An 8,709-nucleotide genomic window follows, 5' to 3' on the forward strand; every position below is an offset into this window, starting at 1 on the left:
GCTGGGTGTGGTTGTGGTGGGACTCTGTTATCTTCTGCCAAGGGTGGTACAGCTTGATTTTTGTCAACGACCACTACAGCTGCAGGATCATTCATAATAGCATCACTGGCTTTTTTATATAGCTGACTACATTCACTGCATGCATGCTGATCTGCTGCTCTGATAATTCCCTGTTCTCCTAAAAGATCAAATGCCTGTATAGTGACTTCTGTTATGTTCAAGGATCATTGAGCTCTAAGTCAATCTTGGATTCTGCTGCAATTGTGTGCAAAGGATCTTGTACAAAGACCTGCCAAATGTGAGCATGGGATAGATTTGTTGACTTTGTCCCATAGGTAACATTCCAATATTGTGAATATGAAGAAGCAGAGGCATGGAAGCTATACATTGCATTGATCACAGAGCTTGAAAACAATCGATCCACCCATAGATTACTGCCAATTTTCAGATACTTTGCTGAGTTAAGATAAACTTGCTTTGGTTGCTTAGCTCCATCAAACTCATGAAAAAAGTGTTCATGATCTGCAGAATAAGATGTTTCACAATCTGGACATTTTGCTGTCAAAACTGAAACCTTTTTATAGATTTTGTGATCTTTAATTAATGTTACTGAGTAGTGATCTGGGTTTACATGTTGCTGTTCCACACACTAGTGATCCAGGACATATCATATGAACAGGCTGAATAGCTTTCAGGGAAATGGGAAGTAGCTTTACCATGTAAGCATCTTGGTCATCATATGGTGTTAAATTCAAATTGACAGCCATATCATTCAGCTTTCCCGCAAGCAGCTTGACCTTGGCCTGGGAGGTTGAATCATCTTTATCTTCATCATTATATAAAGAAATAGCTGTGGAGCCCAATTGATCAATCAATGCCCTAGCTAAAGCAATCATCCATCCAGTGGTCTGAGTCTTGTTTTCACCTTGGAATTCTGGGTGTTGTTGTCGAAAATGGAGATTCAACAAGTGTACATTTTCTGTGATTGTGAACAAAAGGGTCAAGACAGTTGCCAAAGAGATGTTAGATCCAAAGGTTGATTCAATAATTCGATTAAATGCAGAAAAATATATATCTGGGAATGGGGTTTCAGTTTGTGCACCATGCACTAATGATGCCATCTGAAACCATATCAAAAGCCAGATTATAATCCAATGTTGACTCAATACAAAGAAAGTCATGAGACCAAAGTGAGTCAACCAAGAAAGAGCTACAAGAAAAGTCTGAGTCCAAACAGAGCTACAATTACAAAATTTCACAATTTACATATCAAAGTAATGGTTCATAGGATAGAAACTTACACAGGTGAATTCTTCTTCAACTTTGCCTTTGCCTTCAACTTCAACTTCAACTTTTTCCCTCCAGATGACTCATCTGATTCCTCCGAAGACACCTTCCTCTCCTTCTTCCTTTTCTCCTGTTTACAACCTGACTTCTTTCCAGCACATGAGCTAGTAGCAGCCGACCTCTTTCCCTTGGCCACATCTTTTCTTTTGAGCCATTCTGCCAAGTCCACAATAGTGTAATGATCAGGATCTTTGGTCTCAGCCTGAACTTCTGAATCAGATTCAGCATCTGAGCTGGCATCAAGCCATGCTTTTATCTGTGGATAATGGGCATGGTTGAATAGTGCCTTCCAGCTGGAGTAAAATTCACCTTTTGCGATGAAGACATTCACCAAGTCAATGAAGACAGGAAATCAGTGTTCAAGACCATGTTCAGTAAGATGGTCAGCCCACTCATGCATGGTTTTGGATGCATTTATCAATGCTTTGTACTTCAGATAAATGTTGCAAAGGGTAGGAGTGAGTGAATGCAGATCCATAGAGATGTTCAGGAATGTAAGAAGTGCTTCCTTTTGATTGGTAGTCAGGGTAGATGGACCCTCAGAAGCTACTCGGCCAATTGATTGGCCAGATATCAACAAAGACTGGTGAATTGCAGCAGGCAATGAGAGGTCTTATCAGTGCCCCCCTAATTCCTGCAGGAATCTTGTCATTCTGGTGGATTCCAGTGGATTCTGGAGGAATGAAATTTGGCAGGGAGGCCTGCTATCTTCATCATTCTGGTGCCTTACCATTCTGGCAGAATTTGGGCATTCCAGAATTGACACTGGAATGATCTGTGGAATGCACAGGAACAGAATGTAATGGAATCTGGTCCTTTGTTTGTTTATTTTAGTTCTGTTACCAAACAATTGCAACACCATTAACTCAGGTGCTAACAAAAGTCAACAAAGGGTGCCTGCAGCATCTAGCACACACATACCAAGCCCTAAATCCTGGACCAGTTACGTCTTTTGAAACAGGGGTGATCAGTCCACAACTAGATCTGCTGGTCGAACCAACAAGGATTGCAATCATGAAAGAACCCCTGGTCAACGAAGTGGGGGGCCTCCTTTGGGTGGGTCAACTCCCTCTGAGAACAGTGGTGATGCTAAGAGAAGGAGTAATATCCTGCCTGCCTCTTGGTACATCCCTCCCAGAGGGAATGGGGGAGGCGGAGGAGGCAGTGACCACGGTGGAGGAGGAGGAGGAGGAGGAGGAGGAGGAGGCCATCCCGAGTCTCTGAACCCTAGTTTCTCCCTGTGGTGGCGATTACCAGAGGAATGGCAGCTAAATTGCAAGTTAAACATAACCGTGCTGCCCGAATGGAACGGTGCTGGAGATACGGCCATCAACTACCTAAGTGAAATGGGATTCCTAGCTGCCCTAAGCCCAAAAATGAAGGAGGGAATCGCTCAATTGGCTCCATTCAAGTGGACCTCGTATGTGCAAAGCTGGTGGGAGACGTTACTGACTCCTGATTAAACCTACTTTGCCCACAACTGGGACAATATGATGATAGGAATACGAGCCCACTTCCTAGATGAAGAATGGGTGCAAGACCATACCTTTGAGTTTGATGAGATGACTTTCTGAAACAAAGGCCATGAACAAGAAAGCCCATTGGAATACATTCAACGTCACATCCGGCATCACCATTTCTTGCATCCAGATGAAGAGGATGGTCCCACCGCCGTCGCTCGTGTCTTACGTTGACAACCTGTAGAATGGACGCAATACCTGAGCGAAACACTTTGCCTCACCATACTGGCTACTCAGGGTGTAGCCAAATGAATGCAAAATGGCTTGCTGGCTTCCTGGCAGCAGGCTGAACATAATAGAAAGCCTGTGCCATTCTTTAGAAACAACCATCCGCACGCTGCGCATGCAGCAGAGGTTGAACCGATTGAACAAGGAGTCCAGATAGAATCCTACTCATCTGATGAAGAGGGGAATCTGGAGCAAGATGTCAACTTCGCTTCCAATAACAATCATAGACTGCTGCCACGTTCTGGGGGGCATAAGCCTGCTCTTGCTAAACCAGAATTTCCGCATGGTAAGATGGTAAACGGGATTACTTTCGAGAGGGACGACTCCAAGGTCAGCCTGCGAGAACCCAATGGAGACTGCTATATTTGCACTAGCCCCAAGCATTTCCATAGGGATTGCCCTCACTACGGTAAATGGAACGTGCTCCAAAATGTCCATAAGATTCATGTAGTATGGGACAAAGAAGAAGAGGCAGATAGAGAGTACTTAGTTATGCTGGCTGAAACTAAGACTCTGATTTCTGCTTATGAGAGTGACAAAAGACTTAAGACCTATGCTAAGGAAATTCATTCGTCCCAGTATTACCAAAAGGAATCACTCACTGCTGAAAAGTGTGTTATGCCCGTGACCAAAGAGCGCGATGGGATGGGTGCTCGCTGGTCTGATGGGAAACAGGTTCGTGTTTTACATCAATTACTGCCTTTAGAAGCTCATATATCTTGCTTTACTTCATAGTTCGCCATCGTCAATCCCAACCAGCACTTCACACGCGCGTGCCCCATCTATGTCAGTTTCTACCAACAGCTCGCGCAAGCGCAGGCACTAGGCCTCCTGTTCCACATCGCGTGCTCACGCAATTGCCTGTTTCTCTACAACGAGTGTTCGGCCCTTGATTTTCTGATCTCTTCCTCTTTCTTGCCGGCTTCTTAAGCTTGGGCCTCTTTCTTGTAGTGGCTGATCTTTTTCAATTTCTTGAAGTTTGTATGATAACTTTCTAGGAAAACATACTAACGTGGATTCTGACAACGAGAACTAGCCACGACAGGTGCCGTTGATGCAGCTAGAGACATTTGATGGAAGGATGGAGTGCCAGCCCAAAATAGCACCACAGAGAACAAAGACTGATGGCAGGAACAGCTAGGAACAGGCCAACGGCTGGGCAACAACATATCTGCCCAATTTCGGACAATTGAAATCAATCAATACAAGCCACCGTAACATGGGAAGAGGATTTGGCAGGGTAATATGCCAAATGCCTAAAAATAGCTGCGCGGAAATATCATTTTGATGGTTGAGCCGTGTGGAAAACAATTGACCCCGAGAAATGAAATAAAACCTACACTAGGGTTATTATATAATGACCCAAAGCAATGAAGAACAAATTCTCGACACATTTTTGGAATAGAATAAGGTCCTGCATAACTTTTGCTTTTGGGCAACTGGAGACATCCATGCCAGACGCAATAGAAATCAGTGGTCAGGTCCAGCACAGTTTGGTCAATTCTTACAGCTAGGGCTGCCAGCTCTTGATGCAGGTGCTGACGTACCTCCTGTTCCTGTTGATCCTACTTGGGACTCTTCTGTTGCTCCTGACTTCGACGCCCCTGCCAGTGAGGTCCAGGCTGGTGATGTCAATTCTACGGTCAGCATCATGCCGAAAGCTGATAATGATGGACAACCCCATACGCGTGCAGTTATTAAAAAGGGGAAAGCTGTTACTGCTTGTAATGGACCCATTTCACTAGTAGCTGCACTCTACATCAATGTATTTATGGCAGCTGCCATGGCAAAACTTGATCAGCTACCGTGAGGGAATGAAATGAAATTTCATTGATTCACAGCACCCATTTCATTCAAAATGATTCATTCTGTTTCATTGATTCACGGCAACTGTTTCATTCATTTCATTTCATTGATTCACAGAAATTACTTCATTTTTCATTTCATTCCACCACGGCAACTGTTTCATTCATTCCTTTATTGTTAGAGCTGGGAAAATTATTATGTAATTGATGTAAAATATTAAAGTGCCTTATTTGGCAACAGTATGCCTATCTTGTTATGTATTTGAGCCTCAAATGCAAAAGTACTCCCATATGGCCTCCCACACCACTGCAGTAGGGCACAACACATATCAGGCATAATTGTATATTATTTCCTTATTTAGGTGTGTATTAAAACATCGAAATTGTTGCCTGAAAGATTGAAACAAAAATGAAATAACTCCCTGAAAAGAATGAAATGAAAATTCCATGGTAAGAATGAAACAAAAAATGAAACAAGGAATGAAATAGTTGCCAAGAATAAATGAAACAGAATAAATTTCATTCTTCCTGGTAGAAATGAAGAAAGAATTGAAATGAAATGGAATGAAACAAAAACGATTTCATTCTCCACGGCAATGAATGAAAAAAAATGAAACAGTTGCCGGTAATGAATGAAACAGAATAGATTATTTCAAATGAAACAGGTGCCGTGAATGAATGAAAACTTTGCATTTCATCCATTCACGGTAGCTGATCAAGTTTTTTTATGGCAGCTGCCATAATTACATCATGTAATTGGCAGCTACCAGTCCCCATTTGTCGGTCACAACCAGCAAAAGAACCTGTCCGGAACTGTGTCACATGTGCCTTCGAGTTCTGCAAAAAATGTTGCCCTGCATATCAAAGCGCTATCGGGAGGCTATGTGCACAACATCCGCCACCTGTCACTCTTGGAGTTGGAGCGACTCCTTCTCATGCTGAACTGTCCCTGGATACTCCGACTGCGGCTGGGAACGATGAAGCCAATCTCAATCGTCCCCTACGACAGGAACACTATGATGCCCAGGATCGCACACAGAAGGATTGGGAGACTTGGAAAAACCAGTTGACCCAGCAGAAGATTGCTGTGGATGCCTTGAAGCGAACTGTAACTATCTTGTATTGGAAGGTTTGTCGTTATTCTCTGTGACCATGAATCATGTTTTTTATAAGCTTATGAATGACCTTTAGAATGATCAAGAGCCTGAGGCCTTTACTGTCCCATGTCCGTGTTTCCCTGTGTTTGATCTCAAGTCTTGTGTGGCTGTCCTCCGGGAAGAGATGGGGGTTCCTGACGATGGTAGATTGATTGAAACTTTCGACCCCGAACAAGGACGATGGGCGTCGCATGGGCCTTCAACTCCCAGAGATATCGGCTCGCTGCCTTGTCTTCTCTATTGTGCTTGTGGTGTCAAATCTGGAACTGACATGGAATTGAAGGTAAAGAAGATCCTTGATCGTGGAAAGTCCCGGAAGCGGCCTGTCGACTTACTTCTTCAAACTCCCCGAGTTGATCGTCGTGTTTGTCCAGACACTGCCAAAGGCCCTCCACCAAAAGCTAAACTTGAAGAACAGGATGTAATCGACCTGATTGATTCTGATTCTGATATGCCATCACCTCCAGCTGCCTTTTGCATAAAAAAAGAAGTAGTGACACCACCACCAAAAGTCAAACCTGCCCGATCAGGACCAATTCCGATGAAGCGAAAATATTGAGCCGATACTACGCAGGACACCAATTCTGAAGACGAAGATGTACTTGCTGAAAAGGCAAGTTCGGGCCATGCAGCTTGGCCTTTAAAGTATGTTGCATCAATGGCAGAAGGGTTCAAGCAAATGTCGACCATGATGGGCCCCATTCATTCTCGGTTCGAGTCAGCCTTTGGCTCAAAATATCCTGGCTCAAAGGCAACATGGAACACCCATTCAAGTATTTGGGAAGCAGCCACGAAAGATCAGAAAAAGCGTTACATCGAGGCAGGATTTTCTAAGGAGGGTCTTTGGAAGTCATTTAGGCATGAAGTTGAGGATGCATATGGAGGAAAAGTTCCTGGAAAGCGAGAGCGCAGGGGAATGGAGAAACCTCAAGCAAAGCGGCGCAAAACTTCTGAGCCCTTACAGATCAAGGCTGAACCCAGAGATGAGGATATTGTTATTATTAATTCAGACACAGACTAGATACGAACGGGAGCATAATGCTATGTCAGTTAAAGCTATGTCAAATTGACAACCATGAAAATGAAGGCAACACTCCCTCCTCATCCTTGAAGAACAGGTGATGTCTCCCTCCCTCTCAGAATTAACAACCTCCATTCGTGCTTCCCCCATCAGGTCTGTTCATAGGCTTGTTGTCCGGCATTGATCCCCCGTCTGTCTCTGCCCCTGTTACAGTATTTCAGTACATGAACACGGCAACTGGGACGTTGCACAAAAAGAAATCGATGGCGAGGCGGGGTAAAGGCAAGGCCAAGATCCACGCCTTGAATGTTCTAGACAACGATGTTGGTTGCTCAGAATCGAATGTCCACATCGGTAATGGCATACCATGCAGGGTGCGTGCATGGAGCAGAGTGTGCAGGCTTTATGAGCTAACCCCTTGTGAACACAGGGGCAAGAACGTTTGCACACACTTCCTCCTCTCCTCGTGCAAATTCGGTGCCCACCAATGTGTCTATTCGCATTTGACGACGTACTTTCCTAAGGGGTGGCGGATGTGTCTATTCGCATTCGACAACGTACTTTCCCAAGAAGGGGTGGCAGACGACCGAGGAAAAAAAAGACAAGACCAAAAGGCAGTGATGGCGATAGCGGAGGGGGAGGGTTGATACAACCAAAGGGATAAGTGATAAGCAGGACAACGGGAATGACTGCCAGTGCTGGTGATCGGAAAGTGAAAAACACAGGGCAAGGGAGGTACAGCTCATAGTCAATGTGTCAGCTGACGATGAGTCCCTCTTTGATCTTTGTCTCCCCCAGCCCCCAGGTCCTTCTCGCTCCCTGCCATTTCGTATCCATCTGCAGGGTAGCGAGACATGGACGACATGACTGCGAGCCACCACACTCGTCTGAACGAGGCATCTTCCCCTGTAGGATGGCTAAACAGTGGGCTGAGGGTGATGGGGAGGAGGGGGATTGATATTTGTTGGAGGAAGATGGAGAAGATGGTTTGGAAAATGGTTGAAAGGATGGTGGTGAATGGGGATGTGTATGAGCTGAAAGGGACTGCAAGGAGTGTGGCAAAGAGGAAGAAGGCGTCTCGGAGGATGTGTGGAGGGACCAAAGGATCGTCGGTGATACAGGTGAAAAGTATTCAACCGTATAAAATCTGATTTTCGTGATTTTACCGTTAAAATGGTCTTCTCTGTACATACACTATATACAAGTTGCAATGATATAAGAGTCTTTGAACATACCCAGTTCAGTAGACTAAAAGTGCACATGCGCAATACTTATCACTCCTCCACCTATTCCTACCGGACTCCTACTGGACTCCCGGATTCCTACTGGATTCCTACCGGATTCCTACTGGATTTCAACATTCTTTCCAAAAAAGCATTTTCACATTCCCCTCCTACTGGACTCCTATTGGACTCCTACTGGACTCCTACTGGACTCCTACTGGACTCCTACTGGACTCCTACTGAACTCCAATTGAACCTTAAACAAAGTGAATACAATGTTTCAGAGATGGAATTCCTACTGGAGTAACCATTTTCTATCAATATTTTATGAAGTCAGACCTTAATCCACCTTAGAAGTTCATACAAAGTTGATATTTGAGCATAGAATATTATATTGATAACTATAGA

The 8,709-nt window shown here is 44.4% G+C and overlaps 3 protein-coding genes across 3 annotated transcripts; 2 read left to right on the plus strand and 1 right to left on the minus strand.

The window, feature by feature from the left end:
- Positions 1-606: 606 nt before the first annotated feature.
- On the minus strand, positions 607-1,716 carry LACBIDRAFT_326624 (uncharacterized protein; the record flags this gene model as incomplete). The annotated part of the gene is made up of 4 exons (XM_001880490.1): positions 607-621; positions 651-1,239; positions 1,302-1,640; positions 1,679-1,716. 4 exons carry the CDS (start codon positions 1,714-1,716, stop codon positions 607-609), a joined length of 981 nt encoding a protein of 326 aa, XP_001880525.1.
- A 113-nt stretch (positions 1,717-1,829) lies between these two features.
- Positions 1,830-4,905, plus strand: LACBIDRAFT_326625 (uncharacterized protein; the record flags this gene model as incomplete). Its single annotated transcript, XM_001880254.1, has 5 exons — positions 1,830-1,841; positions 2,319-2,767; positions 3,188-3,770; positions 3,831-3,881; positions 4,501-4,905. The coding sequence occupies 5 exons, from the start codon at positions 1,830-1,832 to the stop codon at positions 4,903-4,905; spliced, it is 1,500 nt and encodes a 499-aa protein (XP_001880289.1).
- Positions 4,906-5,510: 605 nt separating this feature from the next.
- LACBIDRAFT_326626 (uncharacterized protein) lies at positions 5,511-7,601 on the plus strand (the record flags this gene model as incomplete). Its single annotated transcript, XM_001880255.1, has 8 exons — positions 5,511-5,525; positions 5,664-6,029; positions 6,092-6,340; positions 6,632-6,946; positions 7,068-7,102; positions 7,198-7,231; positions 7,300-7,452; positions 7,509-7,601. 8 exons carry the CDS (start codon positions 5,511-5,513, stop codon positions 7,599-7,601), a joined length of 1,260 nt encoding a protein of 419 aa, XP_001880290.1.
- Positions 7,602-8,709: the final 1,108 nt, after the last annotated feature.

This window comes from Laccaria bicolor, genomic scaffold (genome assembly GCF_000143565.1).
Source record: "Laccaria bicolor S238N-H82 LACBIscaffold_10 genomic scaffold, whole genome shotgun sequence".
NCBI classification, from domain to species: Eukaryota; Fungi; Basidiomycota; class Agaricomycetes; order Agaricales; family Hydnangiaceae; genus Laccaria; species Laccaria bicolor.